The sequence below is a fragment of the Salvelinus sp. IW2-2015 genome, linkage group LG26, assembly GCF_002910315.2.
Source record: "Salvelinus sp. IW2-2015 linkage group LG26, ASM291031v2, whole genome shotgun sequence".
NCBI lineage: Eukaryota > Metazoa > Chordata > Actinopteri > Salmoniformes > Salmonidae > Salvelinus > Salvelinus sp. IW2-2015.
This window is the reverse complement of record NC_036866.1, coordinates 35,810,825-35,830,943: the sequence shown is the minus strand read 5'-3', so window position 1 is coordinate 35,830,943 and position 20,119 is coordinate 35,810,825. Positions and strand designations below refer to the sequence as shown.

Here is a 20,119-nt window from a genome sequence, read left to right as displayed (position 1 = left end):
CCCCCCCCCCCAGTGTGTGTGTGGGTGTGAGTGTTTGTGAGAGGAGAGAGAAAAGAGAGGAGAGAGAGAGAGAGAGAAAGAGAGAGATGAGAGAGAGAGAAGAGGAGAGAGAGAGAGAGAGAGAGAGGAGAGAGAGAGGAGAGGAGAGAGAGAGGAGGAGTGAGGGAGGGAGAGAGAGGGGAGGAGGAGAGAGAGAGAGAGAAGGAAGAGAGAGAGACGAAAGGGAGAGAGAGAGAGCAGAAAAGAGAGAGAGAGAGAGGAGAGGGGAAGACGAGGGGGAGAGGGAGAGGGAGAGGGAAGGGAGAGAGCTGAAGGATCAAACATCTTGGAAAGTGTCTTGTGAGTGTGAGTTGCAGATGCTATGTATTCTATAGTATGTCGAGAAGGATTCATTGTGAGGTTTCTTCGGTACGTTATATCCATGTGTATCCTTGTACATACGAGACATAAAACTTGAAACTATGTGAGTAAGATCTAGCATACAGGACACCTACAGTGTCTTCACGCTACACACACCCCCATCACAGAGTGATCGCAGGACATCTGAGTGTGTTAGTGTTAAAGCTATGGCCTGGTGATGTGAGGAGAGGAAACCCAGTCTGTTATGTGTGTTGGAGTGAAGCTATAAGAGGATAACTCTATGCCTCTCTCTCTCTGTCTCTCTCCTGGCTACAGAGAGCTGTGAAAATCCCAACACATCCCCCATTCCATCCAACCTCATCCACTGCCACGTACCCCTCCTCCCTCACTTACCTAAATATGGAGAACTACCCTCTCTTATCCAAATATGGAGAACATACCCTCTCATATCCAAATATGGAGAACCTACCCTCTCTTATCCAAATATGGAGATTACCCTCTCTTATCCAAATATGGAGAACTTACCCTCTCTTATCCAAATATGGAGAACTTACCCTCTCTTATCCAAATATGGAGAACTTACCCTCTCTTATCCAATATTGGAGAAACTTACCCTCTCTTATCCCAATAATTTAACCAACACACACTTCCACATCCTTGTCAGAAGTCCCAACCAGCCATCCAGAGGCAAAGACCTCCACTGAAGACACACACACAGTAGGACTTCAAGCATAAACCGGTCAAACAGCAAAAAGAGTGAGGAAACATCTTACATTTACAAGATGTTACATTTGCCTCTTTAAGAGAAAACGACTCTTTAACTCAATCAGCAAATATACTGTCAGTTAAGGACAAACTTATTGAAGACAGATGCTAGGCTGAGTTCGACCATTCCCATTAATACCCAGTGTCCATTTCCACAGCAGTACTTCCTCTCCTCATGCTTTGCTCTCCTCTCTTCCCTCTCTCAGCTTGTGAGTGGGAGAACAGTGACAGGACAGGTGGATGTTCGCTCGAGTGCAGAAGGGGAGGTAGAAAACAGGATGAGTTAATGGGTGATGGGGGACAGTGTGGTGAGGGTATGGGGTAGAGGGATGGGAGTGAGGGGAGTGAGCGGAGGAGGCAAGCAGAAGCGGTATGGTGTTGAGACGTGTAATGGAGGGAGGAACCGGGAGGTAATTACTCCTCTGAAAACAATTATTAAAATTGTGGTACAGTGGTTATGTGCTACTGCTCAAAATTGCATTACAACCTTCTACTTCAAGAGAAAAGACCAGGACAAACTGTATTAGCGCTATGTAAGATTGCGTCAACTGCGCCACACTCCACCACTAGCAGCGGCTGGACAGTTCCTTACACTTTAAATTTGCAGCGGCGCTCATGTCACACGCTGTGGACAGTTCCACCAAGTGGACTCCCGAGGGCAAAAGCAACATGTCTAATAGGAACATGGCGTCATGCCTTTCACAATAACCAGCAATGGGAATAACAAGCCGTTTCATGAATTCTCTTTTCCCGTAATTGCCTATTTGTTAATGCCCACTTAGCCTACAATACGAAATGGCAGAACACTTTGGGAATTATAGTACATTTGAATAAACAGATCGGGTATCACTGAATATCTTTAACCGAGGTAGAAATGTTGCGCCGCTTATTGGGTGCGAACAACAACGTACTCTGAAGAATAGAAGGAAGAACTTAAGTCTATTTAAAAACAATGCCTCAGGCGTCAGTATACATAACTAGGTAACCCAGGATCAAGTACCTACTGTAGTTTTATAGTCTATAACTCAATTAACCCCTTACCCTGTAGTTATAGTCTATAACTCAAAAAACCCTCTACGTGTTTAAGTTATAGTCTATAACTTCAAGCCCTTACTGCTATTATAGTCCTACTTAACTCAAAGCCCTTTATAGTTATAGTCTATAACTCAAAGCCCTTCTGTAGTTATTATATCGTATAACTCCAACATACCCTACTGTATGTTATAGTCTTAACCCAAACCCTTGACTAGTGGGTATGTATGTCGCATAACTCAATGGTCCTTACTGTTAGTTATAGGCTAAATGAGAAAATCAAGGCCCTCTATAATTGGTTTAGCCTATTAGTCTATAACGTCTCAAACTAGGTCCTCAGCTCAAAATCAGTTATATCTATAACTCAAGTCCTACTGTAGTTATAGTCTATAACTCAAGGTACGTGGCTACTGTAGTTATAGTCTATAAATCAAGTCCTTCTTGTTAGTAGTTCTATTAACGTCTCAAGTTCGCTTACGTGTGAGTTATAGATCTATGAGAATCAATGGTCAAGTACTTGGTTAGTTTATAGGCTCCTTTATGAAACTCTAATAGACCAATTACGTGGTAGTAATAGTGGCGGTATAACTCAAAGCCAACTTACTGGTAGAGTTTAGTCTATTAAACTGCAAATCTATAACTGTGAAGTGTATCTATCTGATTTAACTCAAAAGGCCCTTACTGTAAGTTTCTTAGTCTCATAACTCAAAAACCCTCTACTGTAGTTTATTAAAGTCTAATAAGCCTCAACAAGCACCTTACTGTAGTTATATTCTTATCACCATCACACCAAATCTGATAAATGATAAAAGATGGTTTCAACATTACCGGAGGGGGGGTGGGGCTCCGCCCCTTTGTTAAGATCTGTGAGTTATAGTCTATATGAACTCAAGCCCTTACTGTAGGGTATAGTCTATAACTCAAAGACCCGTCTTAACTGTATTATGATCGTCTGTATAACTCGAATGCCTTACGAGTGTAGTTATAGCTCTATAACCAAGGATCCGTTACTGTATTATAGTTCTATTAAAATCAAGGTCCGCATAATGTAGTGTATGAGTCTTATAACTCAATGGCCTTACTGTATATAGTCTTAGTCGTAAACAACTCTAAGGAGTCCTTACTGTATTATAGTCTATAACTCAAGGTCCTTACTGTAGTGATGAGTCTATAATATCAAAGTCCTTGCTTGGCCTAGTTTATAGTCTTATTGAAACTCAAAGGTCCTTACTTCGTAACTTAACATTGTCTATAAATCTGAAGTCATTACTGTAGTTATAGTCGTATAATCACTCTAAACCTGTACAGTAGGTTCTTATTAGTCTAATATACGTCAAGAAGCGGCTCTTTGTCACTTGTTAGTTAGGGAGTCTATAAATCAAACTTCCGTTACTGGTAGATCTTATAGTTCCCGGTAATAAACTCAAGGTCTTACTGTAGTATAGTAGTCTATAAACTTCAAGAGGTACCGTAGCTGGGTTTTAGTTTTAGTCTATAAATACAAGGTTCCTTGGCTGTAGTTATATCTTATAAAGCTCAAGGTCCTTCTGTATAGTTGATTTAGTCTATTAAAACTCATAGGATCCCTATAAGTGTTTAGTTGAAGGTCCTATAACAACCCAACTATGATAGTTTATAGTGTCTAGATGAACTCGAGTCCTTACTGTTATATAGTCAATAACTCGAGAGGCCCGGTATACGTTTAGTTCTATAGTCTCCATATACAGTTATTTTTAAGGACCTTACTGTCTTTGATCGTCTCAAAATCAAACTATCTAGACCCCTGAACCAATGAACCTCTCAATCGACACAAGGTTTCTATCTAACAGTCACTAAACATTACCTAAAAATTTGGGTTAACAGCTAGATTGCAGACGGCATATTTGGTAAAAAATGGTACAACTATAAATGAGACCTCAAAATGAATCGTGTAGAACGGATATGCAACAAACAATTGTGATCGCACTGGCCCCGTTATACGCTCTTGTGATTGAAAAGATCTTTCTCCATCATAAGTCTTTGTATGTCTACTCTCCCCCGTTCAGCACAACCATGCAGTATCATTCAAATCTATGTGGAGGAGAGGTTCCATAGCCGGCACTGCAAGGTCGAAGACTATCTCTCCAGTACATTGCCGTAGTGTGTGAGATGGGTGGTGAGCTAATGTGGTGATGGTGTGAGTGTGAGAAATGGGTGGTGAGTTAATGGGGTGATGGGCTGAGTGTGAGAGATGGGTGGTGAGTTAATGGGGTGATCGGGTAAGTGTATGAAATGGGTGGTGAGTTAATGGGGTGATGGGTTTGAGATAGGTGGTAAATTAATGGGGTGATGGGTAAGTGTGTGAGATGGGTAGTGAGTTAATAGGGTGATGGGTAAGTGTGTCGGGGGCTAGATTAAAGGGGAAGAACGTGATGAAATCTCCAGCTGTGCCAGCAGCTGGGGTTCATCCCCTGATGCTGAGAGAGAATCAGGGCACAGAGCAGACCCCTGTAGCGCAATAACCCCTACACGGACACACACAGACACACACACAGACTAATAAACGCACACACAGACACAAAGACACAMACACACAGACTCATTAACGCACACATACAGACTAATAGACATACASACACTCTTTCTGTCTCTCTCTGTCTCTCTCTACAACACCGTGTTATAACACTATTGCTACTCTAGCTTATCTCCCTCACTTGAACCAGCTATTTAAACACTTGTAGAGATCCCAGCGAACCCTGCTGTACCACAAATCAGGGAGGTGAAATGGCCCAAACTACCCAGCCTGCAGTGAGAGTTCAGGGGTCATCGTTCTCCAGCACCAGCCGGTTACCATAAATATTGACATTCCTCCAGCAAAAATAATGGCTGCGGTTGTAGAGTCCACTGACTGGCACTGAGCACCAAAGGGCTCCCAGAGGACAAACGGAATGGAATTGGTGTCACTGACAAATCGCTAACGATTCAGAGCAGAACATTCAGAATCTCCATCTTTTTACATAGACACAGGGATCAGTTATTACTGTTTACGGTCTATAACCTGGGATGCTGTGTGTCTTCCACAGACCTGGGTTYAAATACCACTTGAAATCAATTCTAATATTTGATCTGGGCTTGAAGGCGCTTGCCTGGTGCAATGGAGGCAATTCTTCTTTAATCATTAGTTTTAGAACATCTCTCTCCATACTGTGTGCATATGCATCCTTCTGATGCTGCAGCCCTGGATGCAATGATGTCTGTCTTTAATCCTAAAGCTAATGTCACTGGGAGACCGATGGGGTGGGAGTGTGAGCGGGCGTATGAGTGACAGAGATTTACATCATGTCCTCTCTAAGCATTTAAAATAATTCTGCTCTTCTTTCTCCTGCCTCTCTCTTTCTCTCTCCCCCCCCCTTCCCTCCTTGCTCTCACTCCGTCCACAAACTCCTTTGAAGAGTTGCCCTGGCACGGTCATAACATTACTAGTGAGAATAGGTTCAGGTTGCCAGATGTTGCCAGGATCCAGCCCCTCTGAGAGCTCCCATGCTGTGAGGATGACTGACATATTGGACCTTCTTATGTCTAGGCCATCGGACAGCCTCATCACACCTGGCGGCCCACTGTTACAGCGTCTGACCTCACTCTAGGTTATGTGATGCAGCCTCATCAGTGATGCAGTCCCGTTTGGCAATTAGCTGGTGTATCCCTATTCATGGTAACACTTTATTAGGATAGCCCTATCTGTAGATGCTTAGTAAACTATCATTAGACGATGCTGTTGACATGTTACTGAGACAGACGTTTTGTAGAGCATCTACAAATGGACTCTCCAAATAACGTGCTACACTATTCATCAGTTCATTTGTAACGAATGGGCGACTATAGAACAGCGGATGGGCTGTTGCAGACTATACAGACTCAGAGGTGGTTATGTGGAGGTATAGATTATTCTCTATAGGACGGTACACATGTAAAGTATACATAGCACACTACTAGATTCTACAGACTGCTTCGTGTGTGTCAGCATGAGGTCTAAGGTCAGGTGGCTGAGCACCAGCTGTTGTGTGTGTGTGTGTCTGTGTGTCTGTGTGTGCGTGCGTGCGTGCGTGCGTGCATATGACTGTGTGTGTAGGTTTTTGACCTAAACACTGCACTCGATGATCAACTGGGTGGAAATCTGTTTTAATCATTGTCCTACATCGGATCTGTCTGCCGCTCCATACAGTGACAAAGCAAGATCAAAACACGACCTCATCACCAGCCCTACATACAATAAGCTCAGCTTTACACTTTGGTGGGTTGTTTCCATGCAGATTCACCCCTCCTTTCAGATCTTAAATTACGATACAGTACTGAATCTGGACATGAGTCCTCTTCAAATGCATCCTCCCTTCAATCAAGTCATCTCATTGACTACCTCTACCAAGGAAGGCTGCATTTGAACATGACCATAGAGCCTGTATACTGCTGATAGCAGACACTGTGCACTTCCCAGTAGTCTTAAAGATGCGTTATAAAGGTTTTGTATCATTTCAGCCAGTAGTTTTTAAAGTAGCGCTCACGAGSCTTGTATTTGTGTTTCCCGAAGGCAGTAATGTAATTTATTGGCACATAGACCGGATATATGCAGTGAAATGTGTTGTTTTACAGGGTCAGCCATTGTAGTACAGCGTCCCTGAAGCAAATTAGGGTTAAGTGCCTTGCTCAAGGGCACATCGACAGATTTCTCACCTTGTCGGCTCGGGTATTTGAACCAGTGACCTTTTGGTTACCAGCCCAATGCTTGCAACTTTTCTTCTAGTAATCGCAGTCCGCAGACAGATATTATTAGAAATTTGTGCACGATTGTGTAGAACGTCGTACATTTCGAAATAGGTTACGTCCTGACAAATTTCCTGCAATTCGGATGATATGTTACGAATTCCAATTCGTACGATATGTTTTGAATTTGTAAGTGCGTAAGATCCCATTCAATCTGTTTAAGTGGCTTCCCGCTCTTCTTTTTCCTTCCTCTCTTCTTTTTCCTGAGCCACACTGATGTGAAAAATACTAGATAAGTGAAAGCAATAACAAAATCACCGTAGGATATTAGTTTCACCTATACAATGTTTTCAGATTGGTTGAGTCAAGCATGAGGAAACAAGGATATTAGAAAGTCTCCTTACCTCTTGAGTTGGTCGCCATGTCTGCCACCTTCTGAAAGGCATCTAGAAATGCCACTGTTGCCAGAACTGTGGTCCTACATGTGGACAGGAGGAGGAAACAGCAGTCAGTATTCAACATCTACATTGACTAGAAACCATCAACAGTCCAGAATGTCAACACAGGACAGTTGGAGTTACCAGTCTACTGAAGAGGGATTGGATAGGACATTCAATTATAGTCAGTCTCATAGACATAAATACTAAAGAAATGAAGGTCTCACCTGAGTTGGGAGTGCAGTTTAGTAGCCTTGGCACTGAAGTCTTCCCACACGGGATAGGAACTCTGGATGAAAAAGGAAGCAAATGTTAGTTAAAACCTTTTGCACCCACACACACACACACCACACCACACACACACACACACACCACCACACACACACACACACACACACACACACAACACCACACACACACACACACACACACACACACACACACACACACACACACACACACACACACACACTCGCACACACACACATCATGCTTTGTTCCAGTTGACCAGCACTTGGTAGCACTTTCTGTGCTCAGCATTTTGATATGACTCATTTGTAAGACTCAGAACAACATAATACATTATCGTCCTATCAAGCTTGCATATTCTCTCTTACCTAACCAAGCTGAAAACACAGTTGACTGTGAAAATGAAACATGTGCCCAGCATGGATGCATAACTCTGAAAGGTAGCTTCTCCCCCAAGGGTAAGTCTTGAAGTCAAYACAGCATGCCTAAAGAACAAACTTCTGCTGATACATGTATTTTAAAAGRGCATTTAACTACGTTGCTACAATGTTCCCAGACTGTGTGACTATCTAATAGCGTCTCTGCTCCTGTGGGGTGCTGCAGGGCGGGCTGGGTGTATGTGGAGGGGGGAAGGGGGAAATTGGGGGGGACAGAGCAGGTTGCATKCCGGCTCTTTAACGGCCCAATGCAGTCAAAAATGTGATTTGTCTGTGTTTTATATACATTTCCAAACTATGGGGTTGGAATAATACTGTGAAATTGTGATAATGCCCTTTTAGTGTAAGAGTTGTTTGGTGGGATGGAGTTTTGGCCTGCCTGGCAGGCAGTAAATTAGCTWATAGACCAATAGGAAAGAGTTCCAAACCTCTCTGCCAATAACAGCTAGTTTTCAGTTTTCCCCAGAKAGAGGGGGACACAGCCTGACTGCATATTCACAATCTTCTCTTGCAGCGAAGTGAGAAGACAGCAGAGAAATGAGAAAATAGGCAAAAAAACATCCCAGATCATTCACTCTCATTCTATTTCTCTCCTCATATCCTCCCAAGAAATAAAGGTTAAACAAAAATAAAAAGAAGAGATTCCATGTTTTCCAGATCTTTCTATGRGAGAATTAACTGCTCACAAAGTGATCTGGTTTCACTATAAAGGCTATCACATTCACTGTTAAAATGTTTCCCCCATGCTTCACCATTCTCCCTGTCTGTCTTCACTGGGCTGCAACAGGTGGCTAATCAGCTTTTCAGCCCTGCGCCTCCAGGCGACAACAGAGGAGGCTGAGAAGAGGCTGAGAGGAGGTTGAGCCAGGACAGCTGAGGGAGCAGGGGGAATGCAGGGTTAAGAGATCCATGCAGTGCAGCGAAGGAAGACACACACATACAGAGCTCCTAAAATCCAGGCAGACCCTTCCTTCCTCAGTTAATGAATTCATCGGAAGAGAGCAGGGATGGCTGTTATATAACTGCATCAGATGCTGGCTGGTCTGTGTCATGTTGCGCTGTTAGATATAGAGGAGTTAGTGATACACGCAGAGCTCTCAACAGGCTGCAACACTGACAGTGTGTACCTAGCCTAAATAGCTGGGTTAGTCATAGAGACATGGGGCTAATTCTCTCCTTGGCTTGCCAGGAAGGAGACTAAGCACTAGGCACCTGGGTAATATAMATTAGGTACCAAATGGAAGAAAACTGACTGAAACMGGGAGGGATTACTTGGACTTTTCCAATAAGAAAGGCTAATTTCCATTTTTCCATTGCAGCACTTGAAAACGTTTTCCAATGCATGCCCTAGCGCAGGGGTATTCAAATCTTACCCTACGAGGTCCGGATTACTGCTGGTTTTCTGTTCTACCTGATAATGAATTGCACCCACCTGGTGTCCAAGGTTTAAATCAGTCCCTGATTAGAAGGAAAGAATGAAAAAATACAGTGGAACTGGCTTCAAGGTCCAGATTTGAATTTGAAGGCCCTAGTGAATACGACCCAGTTGTGCTGACTSCTGAGTAAAGTTTTATGAATCCTGACCCATTGATTCCAGCTGTTTATCAATATGTCCCTTTCTCCAAGCCTCATTTTGCTCCCGTAGACACGGCAACAACAAAAAAATGTAGGAAATGCCGATATTAAGTGCTGATCTCATTGAGCGTCGTACAGTGTTTGACAAATGACGCCCCATAAATAGATGGTGTCGAGTGGCCATGGCCAGTTAGCCACTGTGAGTAGATGATCAATACCAGGGCTCAGGGTAGGAGTGCTGATATAGGATCAGTTTTGCCTTTTAGATTATAATGAATGGACAAGGGGGGGACCTTGGTGGTTTTTAGACTGTTATTTGGCATATCTTGTTGCTACTGTAGCTACTCTGTAGACAGTTTGGACAAGAACATGTGCTAGCTAACTAGCTTGTTAATTGTTAACAAACAAATKAGTGAATGTGCTAGAACGCTAACCAGCTGGCTAGTTGACCGCTTTGGCTAGCCAAAAATCACATCTTATCTTTTGAGGCGCTAAACATTTTCTTACACTATGATTTAGGACATTAGGAAAGAACTGGGAAACGTCCATGACGGGCATTGTTGTCAGCTTGCTTCATGACTTTTGAGCTTAGGAAGCACGAGCGCCACCACCAATCAGCCTACACCACCGTGCACACACCCGTCATTACTATGACAAATGACAAGCTGTCCGAACACACAGAAATCTGATTTGGTCACTTGTAACTTACTGTTTGGACATTCAGTATTCAAAAAATGATATGAGCATTAAGGCCTGAAGTTTGAACAAGACTTTATAGAAGCAGAGCTCCAAGCCTAGAGAGGAAGGACATAATCATTCTTTATATCCTCACACTTTCTATATATACAGTTTAGATCTAGTTTATAACTAGGGCCCAGAGTTCTTCCTGGTCAGATCATATGACACTTTCTATATTTATATAGTTTATAACTAGGGCCCAGAGTTGATCAGATTATGTGGTCAGGAAACTCCTAGTCCTATTTATGGCGAGTAGGGCAGAGCCGGGACGAATGTAACACGGGTGAAAGTAACACGCCCGTTTTCTCAGATAACACAGAAGCTAGAATGCCGTAGTGAAGTCAGCACATTCCTAATAAGGAGGACGACCCTCCCTGCAACAAAAAACAGCCCAGTATGACCGTGCTTTGCCGAGTAATCAACAAAAAGTGGTTTTGAGCGACGTAAGTTAAAAAAAACACACCCGGAATATTTGTTGGTTGTAGAGTTGTGTTTAGTTGTTAAGGTTTCGAACATATGTCATTTTCTGAACCCATCTAGTGACTAAATGACAGCATAGGTTCCAAGTATCATGCTAGCTAGTCTTGGGTGTTAGCCTGGGAGAAGTTACAGGAGAGATGGGTGGGATGAAAGTAACGATGTAAATTGATGACATGGAATAAAATAAAACATTTAAGCACAGGCCATTGTCTCTTCTAGTTCATATTGCTTTTATATTGTCATCAAAATATCAACAAGTGACTGAATGTTTGAAAATGATATGACATAATTAGAATTACGTTGTGTTAAATATCCACTATATATACAAATGTATGTGGACAGCTCTTAAAATTTGTGGATTCGGCTATTTCAGCTACAGCCGTTGCTGACAGGTGTATAAAATCGAGCACACAGCCATGAAATCTCCATAGACACGCATTGGCAGTAGAATGGCCCTACTTAAGAGCTCAGTGACTTTCAACGTGGCAGTCATAGCTTACCACCTTTCCAACAAGTCAGTTCGTCATATGTATGCCCTGCTGGAGCTGTCCCGGTAAGCTGTACGTGCTGCTATTGTGAAGTGGAAACGTCTAGGAGGAACAACGGCTGTTTTTATTGGTTTGGGCGAGGCTCCTTATTTCCAGTGAAGGAAATCTTAGCGCTACAGTATACAATGACATTCTAGACAATTCTGTGCTTCCAAATTTGTGGCAACGGTTTGGGGAATTCCCTTTCCTGTTTAAGCATGACAATGCCCCCATGCACAAAGCGAGGGGGCATACAGAAATTGTTTGTTGAGATCAGTGTGTAAGAACTTGACTGGCCTGAACAGAGCCCTGACCTCAACCCCATCTAACACCTCTGGGATGAATTGGAACACCGACTGCTAGCCAGGCCTAATCGTCCAACACCAGTGCCCGACCTCACAAATGCTCTTGTTGCGGAATGGAAGCAAGTTCCCGCAGCAATGTTCCAACATCTAGTGGAAATCCTTCACAGAAGAGTGGAGGCTGTTATAGCAGCAAAGGCGGGACCAACTCCATATTAATGCCCATAATTTTGGAATGATATGTTCGATAAGCAGGTGTTCACATACTTTTGGGTCTCAACCCCGCCCTGTGCAATTGGGTCCTTGACTTCCTGATGGGCCACCCCCAAGATGGTGAAGGTAGGAAACAACATCTCCATTTCGCTGACTCTCAAAACTGGGGCCCAACAAGGGTGCGTGCTCAGCCCCCTCCTGTACTCCCTGTTCACCCATGACTGCGTGGCAATGCACACCTACCACTCAATCATCAAGTTTGCAGACGACACAGCAGTAGTGGCCTTGATTACCAACAACAACGAGACAGCCTACAGGGAGGAGGTGAGGGCACTCGGAGTGTGGTGTCAGGAAAACAACCTCTCACTCAACGTCAACAAAACAAAGGAGATGATCGGCCATCGCTCATCCATATATTTATATGTACATATTCTTATTCCATCCCTTTAGATTTGTGTGTATCAGGTAGTTGTTGGGGAATTGTTAGAATACTTGTTAGATATTACTGCACTGTTGGAAATAGAAGCACAAGTATTTTGCTACACTCGCATTTAAATCTGCTAATTATGTGTATGTGACCATTAACATCTGCTAACCATGTGTATGTGACAAATCACATGTTGATTTGATTTGTATATCTTCATGATTCTGGGGGTCAATTACATGGAAATGTGATGAGCATGATGAGTTTGCCGTTTGTGAAGGGCATACAGACATGTATTCTATCACGTATGACAAGAACAGCTGGAGCGCACCTGATTGGAAGGGCTAAGCATGAATAGTCAGTGAAAATTGTGAAAAACACCTCCTACTACATCCCCATTCAGGTAAGATGACAAAATGATGGTTAATACAGCTATTATGTCATCCATTTTAGTCTGACTAATATTGTATGGCAAAATATTGTGGTTGCGCAACATTGTGATGTTGACGCATGGTTCATTTTCATAAATTATAAACCTATAGCATAAATTATTCAAATCGACACAAACATGAAATGATGGCCGACAGTACATTTGTTGAACGTAATAAGCATTACAAACCATAAACATGGAGATAAGACAGATATTGTGCACTCGCCAGCTGTTACTTTCGTCCCAATGCTCTGTTACTYCCGCCCTACCAACAGGTACATAAATAACAGCGCAGTAGTTATGTTCTCTGTCTATTTCATTGCAACTCATTTATCCTAGAAATGAAATTACAGTTGCTAATGATAGAGGACATATATAAGCTGTTATTCTTGGCAGCGACCCAACTAGTCTTCCTCCACGGCTGATGACCATGCCTGTTCATACTTTCCATCTTTTGTACAACAGACCAAACCAGGCCACGGCCTCAACCTATGTGCACTTGTCCAGCTTGGCTGCCCATTCCCCCAAACCCCCATCATCTAAATATAAAGAGAGACATCACAATCTTTGGTGGTGGACACTGGCCAGTGGGCATAAGGTGTCCGTGAGCCAGACAACGGCCAATAGGGACCAGGGCCTAGTGGCCATATGGTGTCCGTGAGCCAGACCACGGCCAATAGGGACCAGGGCCTAGTGGCCATATGGTGTCTGTGAGCCAGACCACGGCCAATAGGGACCAGGGCCTAGTGGCCATATGGTGTCCGTGAGCCAGACCACGGCCAATAGGGACCAGGGCCCAGTGGCCATATGGTGTCCGTGAGCCAGACCAGCCAATAGGACCAGTGGCCATATGGTGTCCGTGAGCCAGACCACGGCCAATAGGGACCAGGGCCTAGTGGCCATATGGTGTCCGTGAGCCAGACCACGGCCAATAGGACCAGTGGCCATATGGTGTCCGTGAGCCAGACCACGGCCAATAGGGACCAGTGGCCATATGGTGTCCGTGAGCCAGACCACGGCCAATAGGGACCAGGCCGTGGCCATATGGTGTCCGTGAGCCAGACCACGGCCAATAGGGACCAGGGCCAGTGGCCATATGGTGTCCTGAGCCAGACCACGGCCAATAGGGACCAGGGCTAGTGGCCATATGGTGTCCGTGAGCCAGACCACGGCCAATAGGGACCAGTGGCCATATGTGTCCGTGAGCCAGACCACGGCCAATAGGGACCAGGGCCAGTGGCATATGGTGTCCGTGAGCCAGACCACGTCCAATAGGGACCAGGGCCTAGTGGCCATATGGTGTCCGTGAGCCAGACCACGGCCAATAGGACCAGGGCCTAGTGGCCATATGGTGTCCGTAGCCAGACCACGGCCAATAGGGACCAGTGGCCATATGGTGTCCGTGAGCCAGACCACGGCCAATAGGGACCAGTGGCCATATGGTGTCCGTGAGCCAGACCACGCCCAATAGGGACCGATGGCCAGTGGCCATATGGTGTCCGTGAGCCAGACCACGGCCAATAGGGACCAGTGGCCATATGGTGTCCTGAGCCAGACCACGGCCAATAGGGACCAGGTGCGCATATGGTGTCCGTGAGCCAGCACACGCGCAATAGGGACCAGTGGCCATATGGTGTCCGTGAGCCAGACACACGTCAATAGGACCAGGGCCTAGTGGCCAATGGTGTCCGTGAGCCAGACCACGGCCAATAGACTCGAGTCCGCTGTTGGCCATATGGTGTCCGTGAGCCAGACCACGGCCAATAGGGACCAGTGGCCATATGGTGTCCGTGAGCCAGACCACGGCCAATAGGGACCAGGGCCTAGTGGCCAAAATGACTTTATCAAAGAGGTGCCTTCCTGGATGAGAAGGGGTCGCCAAATTTGATCAATCAACCCCTCTCTCCATCATTGGCCTGACGTTAGACACAGGAAAATGTGTAAGCACACAGGCACACACTAAAAACATGTTATGGGTTATGTGATCAATGTATGCATCATGCTTTATATGTCCACATCCCAGCTGTTGAGGTGATATAAAGGTTGTTTGTCATGTTTGTCGGATTAGGTTAGTGAGCTGTCATACATCCATCAAGACATCCGTAATAACTGTGGTTGTAACAATGACTGATTAAGAGGTGGGTCAATGGGAACCCAGGCTTTTTTATTCAGACATTATTCTGTTATTATTTAGTTAAAGATAACAATAGTATAACATACATTTTGCATAACAAAGTATAGCCTATAGCCTACAAATATTACCTCATAAAAAAAATCAACAGCCTGATTCTATTCAAGGACATACTGTTGGTCGTCACCAGAATAGCTGCCCCCCTACAAACCTGCCCACTCTAGGCAAATAACACAAAGGAAAAATATTTATCACAATGTATCCTAATGCATAGCCAGTGAGGGGGTAGGGAATAGGGAATAGGAGAGGAAACAAAGGCAGTAAATTGCTTCTGATCATCAATGCAATAGCTCGGTAAAACCTGACGACATTAATCGAGCTCTGGTACCTTCATGTCGTTGACGATAGCTTGGAATAATCCACCCAACGCTCCGCACTCCTTTTCTACCGACTCCATAATCACAGTAGTCTCTCAACGATGACTGAATACGATAAATTAAATGTCCAGAAGCGCAAAATATTCAAACATCAGAACCCCGATCTTTTCACTCGCCCTTCGTTGTCCTTTCCCATCCAAGCCAGACGCAGAGGATGCGAAACCCCCGGCTAGAGGGCAGACAAAAAGAAATCGGCTACTCAATGGCACCGGGCTTTTGACGCTCGGTGGTGACTCTCTCTGCTCGGACGAGAGTGATGGAGAGGAAGCAAAATCCTCGTTGCAATTCCCTCCGATCTACAAACTGCGAAAAGAAGAGCAGGGTGAGTTTGAGTCAACGTCGATCTTCATCTTTGGTTGATATCACGGGCAAATGTGGAAATCACCAGTCCGGGGACCACGAGAGTCAGTCGTTCAGTCACAGCTCTGGAAACGGGGGCGCGCTCTGTTAGAAAGGAACAGATGTCTTGAAGCGGAGGTTCTGTAGTTCGATCCATAGGAATTGAAGGGGGCCGGTCAGTGTTTTTGTCACATGCAGCGTGGAGGGAGGGACACCCCTGATTCAAACAAAAGTGAGTCCGTCTTCTCATTCAAGCATACTCTGAAGAGAAAAACAAAGGATATCCCCAGCTCCAAATGTGCTTTCAGCATGCACGCGCCTGTTCATCATTGCCTGTATCAATCCCGAGTTTTTGTTGCAAGCAACAATGGATTCAAAACAACATCTAGACCCCACCATGCAAATATGCTGCTGAATATGTTATTTTAAGCAAACATGTTATTTCAAGTTAAAGGAACCTTAATGTTTTTCTTTAGTACATACACTAGCGGCATTAATTACATTGCATAGCAACAAAGTTGCCCGTTGTTGTTTGAAATAAGAACGGTTCTTTATCCCACTTGTGTGATAACAATAAAAGGTATCTGATTCCCCCCCAAAAATTGTAAATTGTCTGCTGTGTAGAAGAGGATTTATTTTCAGTTGCATGTAACTTTTTATTTAGACATTTTTTGGAAGTCCATACCGGCCATAACGGCAGTAAATGACGATAGTTGCTCATTGGTGAGTAACGAACATATTTTGACACGATTAAACTTGAAAAGCTAGTAAATGGCATGTTGAATGACTGCTTCTTGGGCTTAAAGGAGAATCGCCATATCACCGTCTACTCTAAAGCCAGATTCTTGTTCAGTGTTTCCCCAACCACGTGGGCAGCCATGATGAGTCTGTCAGAGGCCTGTCTGTGGGCCTGCAGCCCAGTCAGTCTGAACCACAGACCTCGCTCTGCCTCGCTGGCATCCTCAGCAAAAAAAATAAAAAATATCCCGACACTGAAACCACCTCCCTCCTCCACCACCAACCCACCACTGCATGCGTGTCTGCACGAGTTTCCCTTATTACCTAATTCAGTGAATGATGGCTTTAGTAAGGGGGGAAAACGCCAACTCTTCTGTTTATACTCACTTTCCGTAAGGCTGTATGACTGAAATCAATTATCCACTCTCAATGTGTCAAGCTTGAGACTTTGAAGATCTTGAGAGCTTACGTAACTTAAGTGTAGCCCTTTACACTTCTACCCGTATACGAGTTGAACATCGGAGACTGATAAGCGGCTAAATTGGAACACAGTGGCTGGACAGTAACACGCTATACTACATGACGTCAGAGCACTGTCTGCTTCACGGCGCTGTATGGGTTTTGACTGTATGGGTTTTGACTCACAGCCGTTCTAAACTTGAACACCGCGCGGGGAAAAAAAGTTGCCTCCATCCCTACCGCTAATTGGCCAACTTTTGCAAATATTTTGTTGTCCGAGTGAGGGAAATTCTGGAAATTACGAGAACTCAATGTATTGTAAAATATGAGACGTTGATGATTATAATAAATAGCATTTTGATGTCAAACAAGCAAGCCGAACACCCTTGAGTCCAAATGTGCACTTCACATTTCCATATCATAAAACTCAAATAATATACAATGTCAACGTTTATGATCACTATGCTTGATGTACAGTTACAAGATGACATGGCGCTATACTTTGGGTTGTCCAGAACAGAATGAGCCTGTTTATTGTATTGTGAAGAAAATTTGGCACAGACCACGCATCTGAATGCACTCATTACTCCATTCTATGCACAGCAAAATAATGTCTGGCTCGGCTATTTACCGTTCTAACARCAGTGCGCTTGCGCTGCGGTCGGAGGGTTGGCAGTATTTGACGTGTCTTTAAAAACAAGCGCAAAAGTGACAATTTCATGCAGCGCTAATTGGACATTTTAAGACCCACAAAAAGCAATGATACAATTTACAGAAGTCTAGCATTTGTATAGACGCGCAAATGTTATTCGTAAATACATTTAGGCCTAAGTGTACATACACGGACCGAGAGAAGCGATTTATGATATCATGCTTCTGACCCCAAACAGATTGTTTTCCATTTTATATGAAGCCCTCCATAGGCTACCCTTACCCATACCTAGAGTGCCTTCAGAAAGTATTCACACCCCTTGACTTTTTCCACATTTTGTTGTGCTACATCCTGAATTTAACATGGATTCAATTGAGATTGTTTTGTTACTGGCCTACACACAATACCATATAATGTAAAAGTGGAGTTATGTTTTTCAAAATGTTTACAAATTAATAAAAAATGAAAAGCTGAACATTTGTCTTGGAACAATAAGTATTCAACCCATTTGTTAWGGCAAGCCTAAATAAGTTCAGGAGTAAAAATATGCTTAACAAGTCACATAATAAGTTGCATCGACTCACTCTGTGTGCAATAATAGTGTTTAACATTATTTTTGAATGACTACCTCATCTCTGTACCCCACACATACAATTATCTGTAAAGTCCCTCAGTCAAGCAGTGAATTTCAAACACAGTTTCAATCACAAAGACCAGAGAGCTTTTCCAATGCCTTGTAAAGGGCACTTATTGGTAGATGGGTAAAAAATAAAAAGATAACATTGAATATCCCTTTGAGAATGGGGAAGTTATTAATTACACTTTGGATGGTGTATCAATACACCCATTCACTACAAAGATACAGCCGTCCTTCCTAACTCAGTTGCCCGAGAGGAAGGAAACCACTCAGGGATTTCACCATGAGGCCAATGGTGACTTTAAAACAGTGAATGTTCCTGAGTTGCCGAGTTACAGTTTTGACTTAAATCTACTTGAAAATCTATGGCAATACCTTAAAATGGTTGTCTAGCAATGATAAACAACCAATTTGACAGAGCTTGAAGAATTTTGAAAATAATCATGTGCAAATGTTGCACAATCCTGGTGTGGAAAGCTCTTAGAGACTTACCCAGAAAGACTGACAGCTGTAATCACTGCCAAAGGTACTTCTGTATTTGCGATAATTTCTAAAACCATGTTTTCACTTTGTCATTATGGGGTATTGTGTGTAGACAAAAAATAGATTCAATCCATTTTTGAATTCAGGCCGTAACACAACAAAATGTGGAATAAGTCATGGGGTATGAATACTTTCTGAAGGCGCTGTATACTGTCTGGTACAACAGTAATGTGCTGTGTCTTTTTTATTCTGGCCTTGCACATCCTAAAACATACACACACATATGCCTACCTGCATACTTCATTTAGCTTGTTCAAGTATCCATCCCCATCTCCAAAGAGCGCCTCTCATCCGGTTACCAAAGCTGCGCTCCTCCAAACGTATTTAAATGATTCAGTTCTATAATACAGTACCAATGGTAGGCCTAGGCTATATTTTGCTTCTTGCGAATGTGCATCACACATATAATACAATTTACGGGGGTCTAGTGTTTTTTTTTTAGGGGAAGTGCAATGCGGAAAGACATGTAGGCTAGGCTCGTTGAAGCCAGTTACAACAATGTTGACTGCCAACACTCCAAGCATAGGCTATTGCACAAACACTGTATGTTGTTTTACTGTTGCTATCACGCATTACTGTGTCCTACGCTATTTAATAAACTGTATTAGGCTATCAATACCAGGATGAGAATATTCTGTGCCCTCAGCCGAATTGGAGTTGATGACAATGCAAAGACCTTTAACTTTCAGAACTTGAGACTCATGCATGCAGTATTAAGTCATGGAATGTGTTAATTGGCCAAGACCTCCTCAAACTTGTTTACTCATTAAAACCCAGCCTTTTCGCGCCACCGTCAGCTATTGCGCTCATAATTCCAGCTGTGAAAATAGCAAAAAGATTTCAGACACACCCCTGGACCTATTGTAATATGGCCAGTGCTTGGATTTACCATTGCATTAGGTGTGGGAGTGAAAGAACAGTTTATCTTTCCAAATAGCCGAAAAACCAATATAAACCATGTGATGTTCATTTTAAAATGTGATAACTGCATAAAATCATCATAGCATTTAAATCTAAGTCAAACTGTTGTCTTAGCATTCCATTAACAGAGCATGAACCTGGCTGGCCTGGTACCAGAAACAGTCCTAGCTACTCCTAACAGACTACTCCATTTGGAACATGCAGTTCTGTCAACCTTGACCTGATCACATGAGAGAGCCCCTCTCCACACCCGTTCTAAAAAGAGAAAGATGCCCACCATGATTGACTGTGACCTTTGACCCCTAGCAAGTCCTTACCCATGATTCCTTGGGCCCCCCTGTCTCTTGGGTTTATCACCCTTTCTGTACCCTCTGCCAAGTCCCAAACAGCCGGATGTTCCCGTTTTCAGGGAAATGGAAAGAGAGCCTGTGACTCGACTTTGCTTTTGGACGTTAACAAGGTTACATTCCATCTTAACTTCTCCTCCACATTCACTGGATTGATTGAATAGCGCAGAAGAGAACCTCCCCAGACAGTTTTTTGTTTCCTCTCGTCA

The 20,119-nt window shown here is 43.7% G+C and overlaps 1 protein-coding gene across 3 annotated transcripts in view; it reads right to left on the bottom strand.

Moving 5' to 3' along the window:
* mtss1la (MTSS I-BAR domain containing 2a) overlaps nucleotides 1-16,894 on the bottom strand; it is a 46,052-nt gene extending 29,158 nt beyond the window's left edge. For 2 of the 3 annotated variants that reach the window (XM_023971993.2, XM_023971995.2), the window contains exons 1-3: nucleotides 15,226-15,721; nucleotides 7,559-7,620; nucleotides 7,299-7,372 (exon numbers count right to left, since the gene is read on the bottom strand). In XM_023971993.2, coding sequence (XP_023827761.1) covers nucleotides 7,299-7,372; nucleotides 7,559-7,620; nucleotides 15,226-15,294 — 205 coding nt within the window. In that variant the 5' untranslated portion in view covers nucleotides 15,295-15,721. Of the gene's footprint in view, nucleotides 1-7,298; nucleotides 7,373-7,558; nucleotides 7,621-15,225; nucleotides 15,722-16,738 lie in introns of those variants that run through there. The other variant, XM_070435251.1, reaches the window with a different exon arrangement.
* Nucleotides 16,895-20,119: the final 3,225 nt, after the last annotated feature.